This window comes from Anas platyrhynchos, chromosome 27 (assembly GCF_047663525.1).
Source record: "Anas platyrhynchos isolate ZD024472 breed Pekin duck chromosome 27, IASCAAS_PekinDuck_T2T, whole genome shotgun sequence".
NCBI classification, from domain to species: Eukaryota; Metazoa; Chordata; class Aves; order Anseriformes; family Anatidae; genus Anas; species Anas platyrhynchos.
The window spans coordinates 6,668,855-6,690,824 of NC_092613.1; the positions used below are offsets into that span (position 1 = coordinate 6,668,855).

The 21,970-nt window shown below is 41.7% G+C and overlaps 1 protein-coding gene across 1 annotated transcript in view; it reads right to left on the reverse strand.

Annotated features, from left to right (window-relative positions):
* Positions 1-21,970, reverse strand: part of LZTR1 (leucine zipper like post translational regulator 1) — a 34,273-nt gene that overhangs the window by 5,974 nt on the left and 6,329 nt on the right. Inside the window, exons 9-16 of the mRNA XM_027444964.3 lie at positions 21,477-21,678; positions 8,466-8,576; positions 7,549-7,641; positions 6,463-6,558; positions 5,197-5,380; positions 3,214-3,383; positions 1,178-1,334; positions 264-390 (exon numbers count right to left, since the gene is read on the reverse strand). Coding sequence (XP_027300765.1) covers positions 264-390; positions 1,178-1,334; positions 3,214-3,383; positions 5,197-5,380; positions 6,463-6,558; positions 7,549-7,641; positions 8,466-8,576; positions 21,477-21,678 — 1,140 coding nt within the window. The remainder of the gene's footprint in view (positions 1-263; positions 391-1,177; positions 1,335-3,213; positions 3,384-5,196; positions 5,381-6,462; positions 6,559-7,548; positions 7,642-8,465; positions 8,577-21,476; positions 21,679-21,970) is intronic.

The window sequence follows — 21,970 nt, forward strand, 5'->3', positions numbered from 1 at the left end:
CAGCTTCTTACACATTCTCTAGAGAGTCTCTACAATTTTAATTTCCTTCTATCTTCCCCTGCTGGGTATCAAATTGAAAAATATTTAATCACTGGTGCTTAAAGGCTTATTACACTTATTGAGCAAAGCTGCATCTTATACTTGATCTGGATACAAAGTTCTTTCCTGTCTTCTAAAAAAGCAAGCTGACCCCCAGACTGCACAGCACTGAGTTTTACGCATACGATATTTTTTATAGTTTTAGTGATCAGTGACTCACTCACCTGGAGCGGGCTGCTAGGATTGCTTTGTGGGCTGGCCGTGGGTGGCCATCCAAGAGGAGGATGATATCACAGAATTCAATCCCAGCTCCTTCAAGGTAAGCCTTCATGTCCTGAATTAAAGATGTTCCTGAAAGTCAACACAGTGAAATAGTTAAAAACATGATAGTTCCAGCTGACCACGTGCTGTCAAACTAACATATGGCCAAGTCATACAAGTCATAGCTCCAGGCCCTCTTTCCTTTGGGACCCTTGGGGTGAGCAGAAGGCAGGCCCTTACACATCATTTTGGGGGCAAAATGAGTTTCATCTTTCCCTACCACAATCCCTCACCTGCTGCCCATCCCAGAAACATACCCAGCAACTCTGCTTTCAAACTGGTGACAGCAAGCTTCTTCTCTTCTTTTCTTCCACTAACTTTTTTTCTTGGTTAAATTTTCCATGCTTTCTTTCTGTCTCTCATGGTAAAATCATCACTGGCTTAGTCCCAAAATCCTCTTCCTCACTCCTGCTTCTTCTTTGGTATAAACCGGTGAGAGGCCAATGCCTCCACTCAGCTTGATTACCTTCTACTCCACTTAAACTGAAGGTCTACTGCCTTTTCTTTGAATCATTTTTTTTATATCTTCCCACTCCTTCTGCCTCTTCTCTCTCTGCACAGAACCAGGATATGTTATTGCAAGGAGAACAGGACTAAATTTAATATAACCTCCCGTGTATTTTAACGTGGATAATGTTCTGACTGAAGCTCAATGGAGAAAGGACTGGCATGTCCTGTCTTAGCCTGGGAGACAGCCTAATATAGTTACACCAACTGAAGAGTCAGTGGTCTACTCCCAGGCCATTACCTAGGCTAAACAAACTGCTAGCAACTCCAAAACACCATAGCTAATAATTTTATAAGGTATAAAAGTTACCGATGTCAAGCGGCTGATCGGAATGTGTTCGAACAGGAGGTTGCTGCTTTCTCCGCACAATTTCCACTATGAGGGATGAAGAAAGATGTTCAAACTCCTTCATCATTATTACCTGATTAAAATGTGATTCTTTCACCACGAAGTTCAGGCAATGTTCCTTAAAAAAAAAATTAAAAAATTACTGTTTTTTGCATTAAGTCATCCTACAGCATCACAGAAACATTATGCTGGTAAACAGCCATCTTTTTCTTATGAGCCTCCACATGGATCCTGCAGCTGCAACTATCAAATCTCTCCCTCACTAAGTGACCATCTAGGCTACCACTTAAAGACAAAATCTGGGACAATTTTAAGTATCTAGAAAAACCTGACTAAGAAATAATGAGGGAAAGATTAATTGAATCCCATCCAGCTGCTCTGAAGATTTCTAAAATGGGAATCTCAGGAGATGCCAAAAACCTCATGAAGCTAACTAAGATTGGTTGCTATTTCATAATAATACATTATACAATTAGATACCAAAATTTAATTAGAAGAGTGAAGAGATCTTAACTCTTAATACTATCCAGTATTAAGAATTACAAAGAGGAACAAATAGCTTGAAGGATTTCCTTAGGAAATTGTGTGGATTTTATCTTAGCCTTTTCTATAAATGTTGCAAAGTCTGAAAGAGATCTCACAAGCTCTTGTATGACAAACTTGCTAGAAAAAGTCAATGTGGTAGAAAAAAGACAAATGAACCAGACCTAATGCTGAACAGTTAAAGGGACAAAAAAATAATAATAAATAAATAAAAATAGGTACTCCATTTGCCAGTGTGAACCAATGCTTTCCCTTGGGATATTTTCATAAGCAAAAAATATAATCTACACCAGCTCACCATACGGTGAGCACAAAATTAAGCCAAAGAGTAATTACTAATTTCCAGTTTTTGCCATGTTATTTCAGCTGGGATCTACAGGGATCTGCCTAGGACCCATCTGTAAAATGTTTTAAATAATGACTAGGGTGCCAGGAAGAGCAGCCTTCTGTAGGTGGCACCTAGCCATGAGGAATAACAAGCACTTGAGAAGACAGGATGCCAATTCGAGATGATCCTGACAAAGTGGAGCGATGTGGAAGAGCCCCTGCCACCCTGCTGCTAGCTAAGGCAGGTGAAAGTAGCTTGCTGATCTGACGTTATTGGCACTGGGTCCACCAATGCTGAGATACTCAGTTCTTGAGCTTCTGGGCACCTGATGGCACCACGGTCCTATGCATCAAAGGCTGTGCCAGCATCCACAGAACTGCTGCTGACTCTGCTCCTGTTCTCCTGGATGTCCTTCCTTTGCCCAAATCCAGTGCAAAAAGAGTGCCTGAGGAAGTCCACGTGCATTCTGGCTTGTCAAGCCCCACTCTGCTTGTACTGGTCAGCTTTATGGCCAAGTGATGGGCACAGGCTGTCCAAATCGGCACTGCATGACCTTGCACTAACCCTTGGACTTCAGAGGAGGAACTTTTTTGCAGCTTTAAGCAGGATTGGCTCTGGCCACTTTTGGTGAGAGCCAGACCATCACAGCAAAAGCATGGTATGAAGACTTGGGGTATCGACCCTAAAAGCCCTTGGTCCCACCAGATGGAGATGGGGAATTGCCAATTGCTTTTCTAAAGAATGTTTGTCAGATAAAAGTGTGAGAACTCTGTTTAGTTTTTCATCAAACCAGGTGAAAGAACTCATTAGCAGGCTCTGCATTAAACAGGGGGGCCAGAAAATGCACTGGTTCCATCTTGCTGCAGTGAGAGTGAAGTGAAAAAAGCCAAAGTCACCCTGCCCTGTTTATCCTACAGGACAGATATGTAAAAATATCAGACACTTATTGAAAAAACCTACGTAATTGTCACGAGCTCCTGCAGTACAATCCACACTAGCATATACCCAAGCAACTATAATTATAGGGAAGAACAGAATTTGCAAAGCTGACAGCTTTTGCAAAACATTAATTACATCAAGATTATTTTTTTTTAATTCCTTATCAGTTACTTTGTATGCAAAATACCTTTAGTTGATCCAGCTGAAGCTTGTTAGCATTTTCACACACAATGAGCACATTCTGCAGATCTACAGATGCTTCAATATACTGAAGGCAGAGCTGTTCCAGTCGAGAGAGCTTGAAGTTTAAGGCTAGTTTGTACACATCCATAATAAGTAGCACGTCCTGCACGTGACCTGAAATCACAAGAGATAAAATGCCCTTTCATAATTCTAGAGAGTTCACAAAACAAAAAGAGTGACCTTTCTCAAAGCATTTCTTTTGCATCAACCTGAGCATTCAAAACAGCAGAACGGGCAGCGATTGGTGAAGCATTTTTACAGAGAAAAAAATTCCACTGCTGCTTAGACTAAATCAGGAATTGGCACTAAAAAAAGAAATGAGTGGTCTTACAAAAATGGAGGCATGAAACAGCCACCCCAAATGATGTTTTGGAGAAAGATTTTGTGACCATCGGGAGCACAATTTTTCAAGACCCTCAAAAGAAGAAGTCTCTACACACGCTGACAAGCTCCTAAACTAGCAGTTGGTTTTTCCAAAGTGCTCAGCTACTGCCAGTTCTGCTGAAGTCCTTGGTGTTTCTGCAGTGTTAGCAATCGGTCCCCTGATTTCAACAGGCCCGTAGCAAGGCACGCTGTATTTATGCACTTACAGATCTGAGGTTGCTCTAGAAGAGAGGGCTGAAGGCAGGGGGGCAGCAGGGACCCAAGCTGACCACTGCAACGGGGCCACTGAGAAACCACCTCCAGGAATAATCCTCCACTGCCTTTGCCTTCCTCACAGGGGATCACAGGCCATCTGCTGTAACTACTTTTTGAGAGAGAAAAGCCTCCTTGCATGTTATTTGGCTTCCCAGTGTCTAATAAGGAAAATCCCATTTGATAGGCGTGCCAAGTGTGATTAGCTCAGCCCCTGAAGTGATCCCCCAAGGCACTAACCTCTGAACTATGGGGAGCAACTCGGAATATCTAAGTCAGGACAGGACCATTGGAGGATCCCAGCAGACCAGTAACACTGCAGAAAGGTAAGCACCAGGGAGAACGTGTGCTAGGCTGGGGAGAAGGGTAAGAGGCTGCCTAGCCTGTAACAAAGGGAAAAGTTCAGTGTGATAATCCCTTGTTTGGTCTGGTTCTGTCCTGCAATGAGCATACTGAGGATTAGTGAACCAGCTGAGAGCAGGATCTGGCAATGTCAGCAGAAGCCAGTGAGAAGGTTCCCTCATCCCCATTAATTAGGCTTCGCAGGGAAACCTTTGGGACAATTGCATACAAATTAATATTTTACTGAGAATTACCCTTTCCAGAATGGATTGAAGCTGAAGCAAAGCTCCAGTATTAAGGTAGATGCACCTCAGTTTAAATGACTGTGCCACGTGGCTGCAGTTTCCCTAGCCCCCCCAGCTGGAGTTCCCTCTGGGTATCCCGCTGTGCCACAGCCCAACAGACCTCTTTGCTAAAACAAGGGCACGAGTTAGACTTGCTGTGCTGAAGCTGAGATCTCTGGCTATGACTCCCTGACCTCCAACTGCTTACAACTCAGCGATCTTCAAAGAATTCATCTAATGGGCTTCTCGAGGCATTCCTTTGGGTTCGCATTTTGAAGAAATTATAAATATTGGCTTGCTCTGCTTTTCATTGCACCCTCAGTTTGCAATGAGCCAAAACAATAGCAGAGAAAGGAAACAACCACAGGATACATGGTCCTCCCAGACAGCTTGTGGTAATGTTCAAAACACCATGATTTTTTTTTACTTCCATCTTTTGGAAAGATCACTAACCAACCCTTCCTCGATGTTTGAAGATAATCAGGGAAAAACAGAAGCACTGGTTAGCATGCTTTGATAGAAATTTGCAATACATCTATCACTTTTTATCTCAGGTAGGTTATTAAGTGCTTTCATTTTATCCACAAATACTTGATCCTGCTCCATATCAAAATGAACGTTCACTCCTCACTTGCTAGCATTTTGTTCTTATCCTGCTGTCCTACCTTTGCGAGGGTATTTTATTTTGTCCGTATACAGAAACTGCATGAGCACCTCGAAGGGTTGCGCTTCAGCCTCTCGGATGGGCACTTCCAGCAGCGGCTGCAGGCGACACAATTTGACGTTCCCACCAATCCCATCCTTCTGACACGTCGGATGTCCCTCGTCTTCAATATCTTGCTTTGATTTCTAGTAAGACAGAAAAAACACTCAAACACGGCAACAATACCGTGTCAGCCAGCACACTTTACTAGCGAACCAAAGGAAAGATTTTTCTCATCACTGCGTAATTTTCAAGACTCAAGACCTCATTATCTTCAAGATTATCTCCAAGATATAAATTAATCCATATGTATTAGAGACTTACTGTTTGTTCCATGCCATGTGACAAACATGGATGAGAGCAAATGTGAGCTTCTGGATAAAGCTCAAAAGCAGGACCTCGGAAAAAGGGAATGAATTGCACTGAGCTCACACTTCTGCCCCCAAAAGGAACACCATCTCTCCTTGCAAAGGAAGAAGGAAGATGTAGGACCAAGCTCCTCAGATCCCTGCCTTGCAAAGTCAGGGCTCGAGTGCTGCACAAGAGTATTTTAAGCCACTCTCTTACTTTTAAGTTTCATTGTGACCACTTTTCCATTGAAAATGAAGGGCTGTGGGGAGGCTAAGCAATTAACAAAGGGGCAATGAGGCATCCATGTATTATTGCAGGTAGTGTCCTATCAGTTGCTCAAGAACAACAAAAAGTTTTCTGCTGAAAAGTTGTAAGTAAAGTTAACAGACAATGCCCCATACAAACCAGACCAACTCCAGAAAAATCACAAAACAGTAAGGTGAGAGAAACAGAGCCACACTCAAAACCTTAATCCTGCCATCCCTCTAATCCGTCTAAGCTTGTAGGCCATCTCCCATTCCATGCAACCTTTACCCACCCCAGAATGAGGGGTATGTGTGTCTCCTTAGGCGTATCCCACAAGATTAGAACTTAGCTAGGAGAGCTCCCAGGAACCACATCACCAAATCCAGATAACTGGATTAACTTTGGCTACTCCATCTTATGCTCCTTGCCTACCCTGATGGACATCCAGTAGCCTATGTTAATACTAATTATCCTCTTTATTTTACTGGCCCAACAGCACCTTAGCATCAGATGCTGCTTTGCTCCTACATCTGTCTCAGCAGGCATTATTTTTTTTTCTTATAACCTTATTTCCAAAATTGGGCAGAATAAGTACTACCTCACCACAAGATGACTGTTATGAGATACTCACTTGTTTCAATCTCTCCCTCGCCTGCATGATTTTCTTTTTCAACCACTTGCAGCGAGCTGTAACAATTGCAGTATGTCCTCGGACCCGTTCTTCCTTCTGCCAAAGGGAGAGGAAGAACACACATTAAACTTTAATTCCCAAATCCCATGGTGGTGGCAGATGGCAGCAGTAGCAGAAACCTGGGCTGTACTCCAGGTTACCATACATTTAGTTTAGGTTAGAATGAAAGACAACCCTGCATCTGTTCTTCACATCCAGATGAAATTCAACACCTACATTCCCTAAAGGCTAAGCAATGGCAAACACCACTTGGAAAGAGTCTTTGTTACATGGACTGAGTAGAAGCTGTTGTATAGTTTCAGTGACATGGACCTTTCTCTTATCATTACATCTGATTTCAGTTTAAATTTTTCTTTTCAAAACAACGGTATGCTTCCTTGCTATTGTTCTTCATAATCTATTTAAACTGTTCTTCGGAGCATCTGATCTCTGTGAAGTCTTTTATAACTTTTTACAAAAAAAAAAAAAAAGAAATGCAGATGAGCTCAGATTTCTCAAGTTTTTCTTTGAAAAACACATTCTTTTTACAATTTAATAATCGTTTTCATTACTAGAGAATGAACAACATTCCTCTGTGCAGCTTTTTCTCATTCTCTTTTATTTCAGTGATTAAAAATGACTTCTGAAGCGATATCTAGATCTGCAAACAACTGCCTTGCTCTTTCCAGGGAATAGTTGTGACCTCAGAGTACAGAGGTCGTTAGTATCGCTTTCAGACTGCAATTACACGTAACGTGCTCTGATAAATTCAACTTATGTCTCAGTGACCCAAGGATTTTCTTAGTTTAAAGCTTTCTTCTCCTTTGCAGTTTTATAAATTTACCTGGATTACTGAGATTTACTAAACCAGAAAGACATCACTTAGACCAGTGGCACTGCTCTTAAAAACTACATTACCAGAGATTTTGGCACAATCGTTGCACAATTTGCTTTTTCCCAGCAAACATGCTACACACACAGTCACACCCCTGTTGGGACCCCCTCCTCCTGTCAAATCCAGTACCATTTTCACTAAAATCTACTTACCTCTCCCAAAACAAACTCCAAGTCACTGAACTGCCTGTTTTCCCACAGCCTTCCATAATCTTCATGTAGAGTGCATTTTGGGTAACAGGAAAACTAAAAACCAAACACACCACAAAATGCATTTTTGTCTGTTTCAATTAAATATATCCAGAAAGACTGTGGATGCTTACTACCACTGTATTTTCTTACTAACTTGACATCAACACAGTATATAAAGCTATAAAATATCAAGCAAACCACATGCAAAGGTTTCCTCTAGGGTGAGAGCAATGAAAGGTAACAGGGTAGCTTACAAGAAATGTGTCTCAATGTGGTTTGCAGATTTCTGGATTTGGGGGGCTAAATGTCTCACCTGCTTCCAGAACCTGTCTGTGAGTCCTATGCAAAAAATAAAAATAAACTTTCTAACGGGGAAGGGCATTGATCTGGTGTGAGTATTGCAAAATTAAGTTTTAAATTCCCACATTCGCTGGGGTCTGCTGTAACAAGACAAATCTTCAGTACCAAATGTTCTGACTTAAGAACCTTGAAGCAGGCAGTATGTGGAGAACAGCAGTCAATTTTCAGGAACGTCCTAACAAATCTTCTCTGATACTCACTATTTGTCAAAATAAGTTGTCATGACCTAAGACTTCAGAAGGCACTGTAGAGCTTAGCCTTGCCAAAATGTCTGTTCAGGTAACGTTTCTCAGATTTTAGAGATACACATTCATTTTTGACAGCTGATATGCAAATGCAAAGGCTTCCTGCAGGAAGGATGTCAAAGGGAAGCCATGAAGCTCGCAGTGAGCCAAACCAGAGACTCCTCTGTGTCGGGAGATGGAAGCAGGAGTCGTGCAGAAATGATGTGAACATTTGGTTTGTTTACCAGTGAGTTGCCTGGAAGCTGTACATTTACCTGGAACCTGTACATTTACCTGGAACCTGTACATTTCTCCACTTCTAATGTTGTTGTCCACTGTCCCGCCAAAGATGTACATAGCATCTGAGATAACAGCTGCAGCATGGAAAAGTCGCCCACTGGGTAACTAGGGAAAGAAAAGGACAAAATACGTGAGTGAATAAATAAAAACAGCCTTTTTTCTCCCAAGAAAAAGGGCCTGTAAGAGATCAACAGAGAGAAGGGAGAAAAACTCTTCGTAGCCTAAAGCAACATGACCGCTTGCATCCTAAGACTGACATTTCTTTTATTTTAGGATTGTTTCCTTGAACACACTTGCCAGTCACATTTAGAAACATCTGTTCATTACACCTTCCAGCAGATCTGTACATATGCAGGGCTCTGCATATCACAACTGTTACAAAATACATCACTTACCAAAAACCATGACTCAAAGCTAAGTTTTACATAGGAAAATCAAACACGCTTCTAGAGACAGATTCTGAAAATGTGTTCTATAGATAAATTTAGGGCTTATTCTGGGCATTATATGGAACAGAAAAGTTGTGTGTGCCCCTTCCCCTGCAGCCCACCAAGGCAAAGCCACCCCACACTGCCCCAGCTGCTCGTAGGGCTGAGGGACTGCGGGCTCACACCGCCTCATCCAACATGTGCTTCGCCCCATAGATTCACAAAGTGGGAAGGAGTCCCTGCAAGTCAAACCTGCAGTCGTCCTTTTACCACATTTTTCTTTCCTATTTCTTCTGAGGTTACACAAACGATACCAATTGAACCAGCACATCTCCCTGAGATATCTATATAAAGTCTTTGAGTGGTGACTGTAACTTTTTTTTCCCTAGTTTGATCAGGCTTGTTATGTTTTCCAGGCAGCAAATCTCATTAAATCTTTGCCTACTAAGTAAAAAGCCCTCTGGTATAAGAAATCTTCTCTTCTTGTACATATTTATAGACACTACTCCAGTAAGCTCAAACATGAAACAATATTATGTTTATCTGGAGAGGCATATTTTCCATGAAGCCATGCTGACTGGCATTTTTCATTACCACCAAATTATCCCTTTCACCACAGCGTCACACAATGGTCTCATTTAGTTTGCTGCTCACCAGAATTTGCATGACTTTTGATTTTCTTCAAACTCCAGCTTGCAGGGACCCAATCCCCCATACGGCAACCAGTACCTGTGTCTCTGATTCTCAGACGTACGGCCACGGTTTTGCTGGCTTTATGTTTGTCTGCACCCGTTCAGCAAGCCATTTGGATTACTCTGGATAAACAAGATGCCTTCTGTCTCCAGCACAGGTCACGGATACATCATTAAAGAACATCTGAACTCAGTGCTAAAAAAATACTGCTATGGGAAATTACTGAATAATACTGGTCTACTAGTAAATTCTTGCTGGGCGCCCATTTGATATGTCTCCAAAAGAGGATGGTAGCACTGCAAAAACAGTCTGTTACACAGCCAGCATTCCCTCATACTAGTAATCTCATTTTTCAGCCAGTACATCTTATTTAATTAATCAAACATACGATATTAGGTTAAAAAGACATCAGTGAGTTTATCAACCAAAGCTCCAGTCTCATTCCAAAATATGAACTCTGCTTGCCAAGACCTGTTTTTCCAAAACCAGATGAGCTGACATTAGTTATATTGTATTATCTTTCTTGAAACTGGCTCTCCAATCAAAAAACAAACCAACAAAACAAACAAACAAAAAAAAACACAACAAAAATAAACTGTCAGACATCAAATGCAGGCCACCTGGCTTGTACTTATTCAGGTCATTTCCCCTGCCTTTCCCCCCCCCCCCCCTCAAATAAGCAATACTTTAGCTTTGTTTTTAATCTAAATAATTCTTTAATACCAAAGGATTTGCTTTTAAAAAGTCACCCATTATGCTTAAAAACCACTTACTTTTTTTCCAGTCAAAAAAAACCCACTATAGCATTTTCACAATTGGTGCCAGAAAGGAAACATGAATCATTTGAGTATTTAATCAAGTAACACTTGCTAGTCACATCATATTTAACTCAAACAATCTGTAAGGAACACAATTACAATGATTCTTCTTTGGTAATGGTTGGTATCAGAGCGGTCAGGTAAGCAGAGCCTTGCTATTTACTAATTAACTTAAGCAATCAACACAAGCCTACTTTTTTAATATGTCCATTGCATTTTTAAACAGAGTACTGAGAGAAACGTACATATTGTAGGATAACCCACAGAAAGGAAGGCCATACACAGTTCATCAAAACATTCTGCAGCCCAGGGTCTCTCAGGATCCTCGCTTTGCTCAATGAGAGGGGCAGAATTTGGGCCAGCCCAGAACTTCCCGCTGGGGCTGCAGCCCTGCTGAGCCACGAACCCCCAGGACCGAGGCTCTGGCCGCAGCAGGTAGTCACCTTCCTACATTTCAGCGTGTGTCATCAACTATTTGGAACAATTTAACTGGGGTTACACTGGACGTTCCATCACGGGGAATTCTCCAATCTACAAAGCGTGTTTTTCTAAAATTTGGACCTACCTCGCACAGGAACTACTGCTGGAGCTCAGATGATGTGCGTGACGCAGCCCAGGTGACTGCATCCTAGTCTCACCTATAAGGAAAGCAGCTCCTACGCTACAGACCTGGTGTTCCCAGTCATTCCCAGCTCAGACAGTGCTGGAAAACAGGGGCCATGGAGAAGAATCCTCTGGCTCTGCAGACTCAGGGCTGGGTGCTCACGTCCTCCTGCAGGCAGGGCGCTAACCCAACATCCTTCCTTCCATTCCAGGAATGGAAAAGTAGCAAGGAGAAAATATTCAGAACAAAACGAATAAAAGCAGAAAGGTTCAAAGAGCTCAGGAGAGTGAACAGCTGGAGGGAGGCAGGCCGGGCTGCATGCTCCCCAGTCTGATGCCAGACGCCAAAACATCCTGCCCTATCGTCAATCTTTAACTGGGAGACCGCCCAAGCTGACAGCATCAGCTGCTGAATGTGCTCAAGCCAAGCACAGTTTAAATGGAACAGGTATGAAATAATAGCTGTTTTGCTAGCTGGGATGGCCAAAAAGCCTCCCAGCATGGGACTCTGTGGAGAACAGAAGACGAGAGAATTGACAAAACCTGAAACAGAGCCACAAAAGCTCCGTGCCACGTTCGATACTGGGGTCCTGGAGCTGTGTGGCCTGATTTTAAACAGCAGAGATAACAGCCATTGCTCTGCTCACTGTCCACAGACTGTATTTCACAGACCGTGTACAGGAGAAACCCCGCAAGTTGTCCTCCCTGAGGCCGAGAGCCCGGCTGTAATTCAGGCAGTGTGTGACCTACTCAATCCGCGCTTGGTTTATGCAGGTATTTTTATACTTGTGTTTTCCTCAGTACTGAAAAAAGTCTCATCCCTTGTACTATGCGCACAGTCAAATCTGATTTGGTAAAAAAAAAACAACAACAAAAAAAAACAAGAAGGACACTTCACGCAAAGGTGGGGTGAGAATCAGATCACCACAACCCTTCCTTGCGGTAGCTTTGTGTAAATATTCCAGATAACACACTGAGAACTGCACTCAGGATTATGATGATGAGAGGCACAACACCTTACAGCTAGGCCTGGGTAAGGCATGCTTAATGATAAAGGTGCACCAGTACACCCAGTACACCCACTGGTAAAGCCCTCCTGGGATAACAACAGCTGCTACCTGAAACCAGCACTCTAAAAATACAACTTGAGTCTGGCAGGCGAGGTAATTTATGCAAAATACAGTTTTTATTTGTAGTAACTGTGATTTCAGTACGGGTTTCTTAAGGGAGTTTCAGTAAGGGAGTTGCTGGTGGAACTGGGTTCGCACCTGAATCCAGGCGGCTGTCGCTCCTCTTGCTCCGAGCACACAGCAGGCTGCTAAAACCACAGATGTGTCACCAGTCTGACTGTATTTGTCACCTCTAGGTCCCATTCTTATCTCTCAATCAACGTGATCTCCTTACTTTATTAGCAGTGCCTGACACAAAGAATTTTAGATTCAATCCTGACAGCTCTCATGATCTGGGCTGGCACCACTCTCCACAACACACTGCCCTGCTTCATCTATCCAAGTGTTTTCCCTATTTAAGGTTAATGGGATTTGCAATCTGAGGTTCCTTTTAAGCTGGAATCTTTGCTTTCAAGAGCAGATCTCATCAGTCACCCTTTCTTTCCTTCCTGTATACCTCTCCATGCTGCTGCCAGGATTTAAACCATCATTTTCAAAATGCAAGTATTTCAGAATTTTTTATTTTTTTTGAGGGGGGGAGAGGGAGCATTTCTTGCACTCAGAACTCATTTCAATGCCCAGTCTAGACAGCACAAATTGAGAGCTTGTCCTGTGGCACTCCTCGGGGTTCTGATTTGACTTACAAAGCTGGGCATTAGTTCTGCTTCTCCCTGTGCTAGAGCCTAGCAATCATTCAAATAGTTGAGATTAGAGCCCTGAGCATCAACTCTGGTGCTGATTCCACATACTTTAAAATAAACTTAATTAAACCTGCGCAAACCTCAACATAAAGTCATTGGTTTCAATTTTAACCTCACCAGGAATACATTCAGCTTTACTTAAAGTCCTTAACGAATTAAGTTGAATCAACGTAAAAGTAGAATTAAATCAAATGAATAGTTTTCACTCAGGGGTCTATAACTGCCTTCTATAAGCAATTTACAACTCATGTGCAGAGCTGAAGCTTAAGTGGTTCCTAGATTACGGCTTAAGGTGAAAAGTCTCAAGATAAATTCAAGGAAAAAAAAAAAGGAGTGGAGGAGAGAAAGTATATATAAGACTGAAATTAATTTCTCTCTCCTGGAATAGAATTTTTATTTTTTTTTCACTTCTGTATGTTTCTTTATTTACCTCTGAGTCTGCTGTGGGTGGCTGCTTAACTGCTGTTATGCCGAAATCTAAACCAAATACATCCCAAGATTTTTTTTAAACCACGTTCTTCTGAGGGCAAGGAAGGAGCTTCTTCTGGGGCAGATACTCTCTCAGCCACTTCTGGATGGGAAACCTGGTTATGAGATTTAAAAACAGTACCGTGTAAAAGTATAGATGGGAGGCATGAGAGACTGGACACCGAGCAGGAGTCCCCCTGTGGCTGAAGCTCCAAAAGATCATGCCCATATATCCAGAACATTCAGAATTGGTCCAGAGAAGCATCAGAGTCTTGTCTGCAGCCTGCCACTGTGACTGAACAATTCAACAGATTAGTCACGTAGTTTCCTTACGCTTTTTGCAACAACAGATGTACGCAGCAATTAAAACCTTAAGCATTAATTCCTTTTTGTCTGCCGTCTCCCTCCACTGGCTCTTCGTGAGGGGCTAAGGATTTGGTTTATTGCAAGCAGGAAGAATGCAGATCACAAAGATGGCAGAGAGGCAATATCTCAAACATTCCCACAGTCGGAGACAGATTTCCCAAATTTGGCTTGATCAAAGAATGGCGCAGACGGAGCACCACCAAGAGACAACCTGTACCTCAAGTCAAAGCTATCTAACGTGTTTGGAAAAGGACAAAGTAAAACTTTTTCTACAGCTAATAACAGCCAAGCTTGCCTGTTACACCACGCGTTGGCTGCTCCTTGTGGCCAAGCACTCACCTGGCCCTACTCATGGTCCAAATGCAGCTCCTCGGCACTTCTGTCAAGAAATCTGGGTCAGTTACAAAAGTTTCTATGAATCTCTTCCAAACTTTGTCATGGTAAGCTTCCTTCTCTTGGCTGTGAAGAGTACATTAGCTACATACACTGTTATTGCAGGCAGGGAGTATTTGTGTTGCTTCCAGGGTTTATCTTGCATCGCCTATTCATTTCTCAACGCATTTCTAACGTTTTCCATCCTTTTTCAGAGTGAAATTTCAACACTCTGTGCAGTATTAGGAACTAGCTAAAATCAAATCCACTGCAGCCACATTTCAAGGCACTTCTTTCTCATTCTCTCAGCTTCTCAAACACCATCCTGTATTTATAGGATGCATTTCTAATTGTGTAACTTCTGTCCTCGCCCCCATATGCAAAAGAGCACGTATTAAACAAGCTGATCGCTGTGCTGAACTCCAAAGCCCAGATCTCTTTCGCAGCCTAGGGTCATTGATGAGTATCCAGTACCAACAACAACTCTAAGCCAAAACAAAGTAAAAAGACCTAAAGCCATCAATAAGAAAATCTGGTGAACCAACGTAAAGATTAAAAAAATATATATACTTTTTTCTTCTGAAACTGTAAGAAAACCATAAGCTCCAAGTCCAAATAGGAAGTCATTACTAGTAGCTGATTACACTCAAGAGATGCTTCTGTGCTATCATACTAGGCAGCAGCATAAAATGCTCAAACAGATGGGCAGACAGAGCTTTGGATGTTTATTAAGTTCAAGGGGATTTAGGGACTAAAAATATTTTCACATGCTGAGTGCAGAAAAATCTATAAACTTTCCAGGCAAAATTGGAACAGAACCATTTTAGAGTGAATTTCAATAGGTCAGAGCTCTGCAAATGTGCAAGGAAGCAGAATGCAACTGCTGAATTGCTTTGTTGTGCCCTTCCTTAGAAAGTGATTCCTTTCTAAGGAACAGAAGTTATTCCTTTCTAAGAATAAGGCAAGGGACTCACCTGTCCTAGCCAACGATGGCTTATGGGACTAGACAGTGAACAAAGTGCTGTTTACAATCCAGGAAGCACCTATTGCTTTTAAAACTCTTGCAAGATGTTAACCTAGGAACACAGCTTGGGTAAAAGGCTTCTTTCGCCTTGAAGTCAGCTAACCACTGGCCAGGCAACCCCAACTTCAGTCCTGAGAAGGTTATGGGGCAAACCCTCCTGGAAGCTGCTTCCACCACATGAAGGAGATGACCGGGAACAGTCAGCAAGGATTTAGCAAATAACTCTTTCCTAACTAATCTGATTGTCTTCTGCAAAATGCTGACTGGCTTGACAGATTAGAGGAGGACACCACGTTCTCAGCACATCTGTAGCCGACATCAAATTGCCTGCAGTGGCTGAAATGCTCGAGGCTGCTTTTCAGGAGGACTTAGCCAGGGTGGAAAAATGGGCTGATGGTTGTCTCACGAAGTTCAGCTAAGGCAAATGCAAAGTCCCGTCCCTGGGACAATAATTCCTTGCAATGATCCAGCCTGGGGACTGTCTGGCTGGAAAGCAACTTTGCAGGAAAAACCTGGCAGTCATGGTAGAGAACAAGCTGAACAGGAGTGAGCAGCGTTCTCCTGCAGGGAGGCCAACAGCAGCCTCAGCTGTATCAGCAAACATTTAGCCAGCAGGCTGAGGAAAGTCATTTTCCCTCCTGTGTTCAGCAGTTATGAGATGCCATCTGAAGTACTCTGCCCAATTTTGGGCTCTCCAGAACAAGAAAGGCACTGCCCTACTGGAACAGGTCTAGTGCAAGGCTAAGGAGATGATGGGGCTGAAGCACATGATGCGTGAAGGCTTGATCTGTAAAGAGAAGAGAATTTGAAGGAGATATCTGACTGAAAGTACTGTGAAGAGGAGGTTAGACTCGAGAACTGCAGAGGTCCCTTCCAACCAGCCTGCTTCTGTGATTTGAAGATTCCCTCCCGTTCTTTAACATAATCCAGGTATGAAACTCTGGCTAAGCTCCTGTTATGATGGAAATTTAATTTACGTCTAAGATGGAAATTTAGCTTTTCCTTTCCCCTTGTATTCTCCTGATTGTACCATACAAGAAGATAAGGAATTAAAACTCTATCACGGATACCTAGAAAGGGCCTGATTAAAAGTCATTTCCATCCCTCTGTCCCAAGCAGGGTCAACAATACATATTTCATTCCTGAGAGAGGTTCATCTAACCAGTTCTTAAAGATTTCTAGCAGCAGCTTTCTAAAAACTTCTCATGAAATCTTCAACACTGCAATTCTGTTAGTAAGTTGAAAATATTTTGTCTGCAACCTAAAAGTTGAAGACCGTGATGAAGAAACTGAAATGCAGGATAAAGCACTAGATACAAAAACAAAGCCATAAATGTGAGTAAGCTTGGTGTGATATCAGCTCTTCCAGAGACTTTGTACTTGTGGTTGTGGTAAGTAATAGGGGACGGGACCGTGGACATGATCTGATATTCCACTCAGCTGAAAATGAGATTTTTTCCACTTGATATGCACTAGAGAATACAGCATGGAAACTGAGAGCTTAGTTCTTTACCAGTAACACCCAAACACACACCGCTATCACTGCAAAGGTTGGAATAGGAGCCAATCAGTAATTTACTTGAAGATTACTGTACTACTACTAAACCCATTTTCTTTTAAAATAATTTCTATACATATGTTGCAAAATTGAAAAAGTGGTCTTAATGTATAAATCATCAGAGAGGATTAGGCACAGTTTAAAGAGCAAGGGCTGCTGAATCCAATGAACATGTCTCAAAGGCCCGCAAACTGCAATCTAGCAGCAGATTACAAAGATCAAGTGACCGAACACTTGCTTCTTTTTGGAACCCTGGTGTGTCTTCAAAGATCAAATTACTGTAATTGTACTTTTGGGATCTCAATTTGACTTCCTGTATAAAACAACCTACAAGACTTCCTTGAAGCAGCACTGAAGCCTTTCTTTTAGGAAAGCTTTCTCTTTAGAAAATATCATACCCTGTTTTAGAAGTAGTGAAGAATGTACCAAAGAACTCTGATAAAATGTTCCAACGAATCATTACTCTCATTCTTCACCATACCTGTAAACTTTTAATTTCCTTCTCTTTTTTTAGTCTGAATATTTCCAGTTTCAACTTGAAGCCACTGGATCTTGCTTTATACTTTACCGATAGATTAAAAAACCTCTAGTTTCCCAAGTAGGCCAATGAAGAATTCATTTCCTAAACTCTCCCTATAAAGACTATGCTTCACAGCTGTTTCACTGTGTTTCCCAGACTTTAATCATTTTCAGATTTCTTCTCTGAACAACCTTCTTGATCTGTAAACACAAGATGGTAAAATATTATACTGGAAGATTTATCTAAGAAACACAAGAGTAATGTATTTATGTTCCTAAATGATGCTACGCTATGTCAGCTTGCAGAGCCAAGAATATCATTAGCACTTCCAGCCATGTTACATTACAGGGAGCTTGTCTCAGCTACCCACAATGACTAAAGTTTTTAAGTCATTGTTTCCTAGGATACTGTTACAGGAAACAGTTAAGCATAGACCACATATCCTGTTCTTAGATATGTGACTTTACAGACATACTGAAACATGTCGTGTGTCTGTGCCTACCTTAACAAGAAATCCAAATCACTGGGTGGCCTCTTATTTCAATCATTAAAACTCCAGACAATTAGAAAATACCAGGGGGAAGCTGTGATTTCCTGTTTACTTTCAAGGTCATTGAAAAAAAGGTTTAAATAGTGCAACAAGAAGGGGTCTCTAAGGGACCTAAGCAGAATCACATGCAGAGTCACCACTCCTCATTCAAAACCTTAGTTAAAATCTTTCAGTTATCCAGCTTTATACCCGTTTAACGTGAGTCATGTTAATGCTGCATTGTTCTAGCTTCTTCCTGGTAAGTGAGCTACAGGAATAAATGCCTTCTGCCTATCATCCACATGAGCCTGAATTTTTCTTTCTCTGGGATCATGGTGTAAGAGCACATCATAAACATCACTCAGAAAGGATATGAATGTAGACTTGACAAAAAGAAATCAAGGTGTGTAACCGTCTTAACCATAGTCTAATAACCATTTTTTTTAAATAAATCATATCTTTTTCTAGATGTCTCTCTAGTTTACTGAGCACAAAATTGAAAAGGTCACTGGTATGACAATTTTGATTTTTAAAAAAATATTTTCTAAAAAGGATGCAGCACCAAACATTACATTTTATTTACAATCATACAAAGTATCAGTCTTCTCTCGAGACTGTGAAATGCCAAATTTTATCTCTAATAGCAGAATATGATACCCTGGCAACTACGCTCACCACATCTGAAAGCAATGAGATCTTGTCAGGGGCCTCATTGCAGGAATTCAGAGTTTTGTTCACATAATAATATTTCTTTTGCCTGAAGATACCTCAGCGGGTGTAACTGATCTCTGCACAGGGAGACTGTGGCAGACTCATCCATGGCAGGATGAGTAAGTACTTTTAATCCTTCTTAGCTGCCCACAAACCATATCACAGTAATCCATCTGAAGAACTCCAGAACTGTGCCTTAAAGTAAGCCAGAGAAGGTTACCAACACATTAACCTCCTTTTTTCTTTATTAAAAAAAAAAAAAAAAGTAAATCAAATAATAGAGCTTTGAAAGTCAGAACTGTATGTTGCTCTTGGCTTTGAAAGGCCTAATTGTGAAACTAAAATGTTCCACAAGCCAAGCATTAAGAAATTTCTCTTTTAACTTCAGGAAAGGCAGGCTGCTCGCTAGTACCTGCAGTCGCTGGGGAGTCAATGGCAATTAGCCTGGTAAGAGGGGAGCACCCCATACACATTTTAACCTCACCTTCCCAACGCTTTGCGAGGAAGCAGAATTTTCTTCCCGTTCCTACAACAGGACCTTGTCCTCTACAGTGCAGGTGGCTGCTTCCAAACACCATTTTTGATTCTGTGTGACTGCACACACAAAGGGGTCAGTGCTGATGTGCTTCCCTGCCAGACCTCAAGCTCCCTGCCGTTGCCTGCAGTGTGCTCCTCTGCTCTAGTACAAACCACGGCTGCTGTGTGCGTGCGTGTACATCTGTCTGCTGGGAGGCCACTGTGATAGATGGGGCATCTTCCCTCCTGCTGATTTTTTGTGCTCTTCCAAGCTTCGCTACAAAGGGAAGGATATTTTGAGTTCGGTAGAAAAAATCAAGCGCAACAAAGAAATAGGAAAATCTATTTAAATTAGTTTTAAGTTCTCTGATTGTCCTATTTAAAGGAAATCGAGCACCTCCAGAAGCTTGAGCAATGTTATACAGACAAGCAAGGACACCGACCTGATATTCCTCCAGCTGCCTTAGAAAAGAACCACCACCAACTGTGAAAATCATCTAACAGAGAAAAGATGGAGAATAGCCCCGCATGCTCTGTAAAATACATATGTACATATATTACAGTACCAAGAAAAGGCCTGAGGAAATATGGATTGCAACTGTGCAGCTCAGAAAGCACGGCTTGCCACTCACTATGATTTCCTAACAGCATAACAGAGGAGTTCCTGGTTTATTTTTGAACTGCTGATCTTTTTTCAATTCAGGACCCTCTCTTGTGTTTTTTTAAGTCATTTTCCAATCCTCCATGCCACAGCAAAGCACTATCAACAATTCTGAGAGACCTGAGCAGTGAACTAAAACAGGTCCACAGCCAGACTCATTTCCAGTCTTTGCTCTACCCATTTAGCGAAAAATGCAGAAAATGCAAGACTGTCTCAGTGCACCTACAGCACCTGATACATGATAGCTGCCTGTCCTCAAAAACTGCTTCAATGTCCTTCACGGAACTAGCCCTGTTAACAGCAAAATTGTGCTGCTCTCACAAGGGCAAAAGCCTCGAGATTCCTGTCTTATTTTACATGTCACCTTCCATGTTGCCCTTAGCAGGGTAGCAGGGACAAATGCCATTTCCACCTGCCAGCCAACAGTTCATTTCTATGACTGGCTTACATCTGAAAAGTCCAGATCACTCCCAGGATCGGTCTTTAAAGCTTCTCCGGGCTGGCTCTGCATCTTAGTTCAGGAACAAAGAAGACAGAAAGGCAGCAGTGTCTGATATTCATGATGAACAAGAGTAAGATCTTTTGCAAAGCACTTTAAAAATCACTCCTGAATTAAAAGATAAATCAATGCTGTTCCCTCTCATTTTGAACTCTGGAGACTTTACCCACTCAGTGCTAAAAGTCCAAAAGAAGAAAGAATAATGGAAATGCATCACATCAATCTACAGAAGAGGTGAAATTCAATTTTTCATATGAAAGTTAACCTGCTTACGTACTTGCTCTAGCTGTGGCACTATTAAGCAAAGTTGGTCGTTGATGGTCTCTTCTCTCTTTCCAAACAACCCAAAATGTTACAGGATGGGATCTACCTTCCCAAAGATAGTCACATCTTTAAAAAACGGGGATGCCTTTTTATTGATTTCACATTAAAATAAATCAGCTTCATAAAGCATAAAATAGGCTACCTTGAAATACTTTAGTCAAATAATTTTTTAAAATCAGGCCCACATCCATTGTTAATTTACAAGAGGTATGTAAATGGGATTTTCCTATTCATGAAATGCTGAATTATGTATCTTTGTAAACAACTAAAATACAGTGCAGCAGTCAAAGATGTAAGCACCTCTGTCATACCAATTCTGGCAAAATTAGTAAATCTGCATTTGATCCTAACCCATGTAATATTCATCCCTTTATAGTATAACCTTAATCTCCACAGTTCTCTAGAGAGCACAGAAGCATCTAGGCATTTCTTCACCACCCATCAGCTAATACAAATACTCTAAACCTACTGCTAAATCAGCTGAAATATTTTAAATTGGCTTAAAACCAATTGGCTTAAAGCAAATTCTATTAAAATGACCAAATACAGTCAACATAGCCATTCCAAATCCAGGAAGTACGTATAGTAGTAGAGGCTTCAAAAAAACTATTTTTCTTTTGCATGCTGGGAAAGAGATGGTTAGAGGCCACCCCATTTGCTAATATCATGCACTCAGCACTTCAGTTCTGCAATGCCAGGTTATCTCAGAGATGAGTCTTTATCGGTGTGCTATGAAAAGAGATCAACATTTTATCGCATGATCACTACCAGTCCACAGGGTGAGATTATTCTTAATCTTGTCGGGCTGACTCACAATTTGAATTACAAGTCTTTTACAGTATTTCTTTAAAAAGCACTAAGCAAAGTTTTAAACATGCCTGCAGACTAATAGTAAAGCTGACTAACGTTCACAGCCTGCTATCCATAATCCTTCAGCTGCTTAACCATTAGTGGGAAGGAATTATTATTATTTAACTAAATGCCTCTGTCCTTGTCTAAAACATGTCCATAACCTGTCAACAAAACCAAAAAGTGAACGTTTTACCTCACTGTCTGGGCTGGGTTGGATAACTTCCCAGGTCTGAGAGTCCACATCATAGCAGTGAAGTTCGTTGGGCAGCGTGTTGTCTGCAGCACCACCAAACACGTAGAGATGCCGGTCAAATGCCACCATGGTGTGGCCGTACCGGCGCTGTGGAGGAGGAGGGGAGCCCCGCAGCAAGTGCTCAGTAGGAATTCGTGTCCAGCTGAAACACCAAACATAAAACAGAGTACATCTTTCACATTTATCTTGAAAGTAAGCTTCTCACTCAGATTATACAAATTAACAAGAGAAGCCCATTAGAGTTGATACTGAAGCCACACAACCACAGGCAACTGCAAACCCCTTAAACTTCTCAGAGACCTACATCAGCGCCACGTTGCTAAACAGCTGAGAATGTCCTAAAGGCAACGCATCTCCTTAACCTAGACATGTTTATGTAAACCCCAGCAGCTCAAAGGCCACAACTTGGGAAGGAATTAGTGATCTACTGTCAC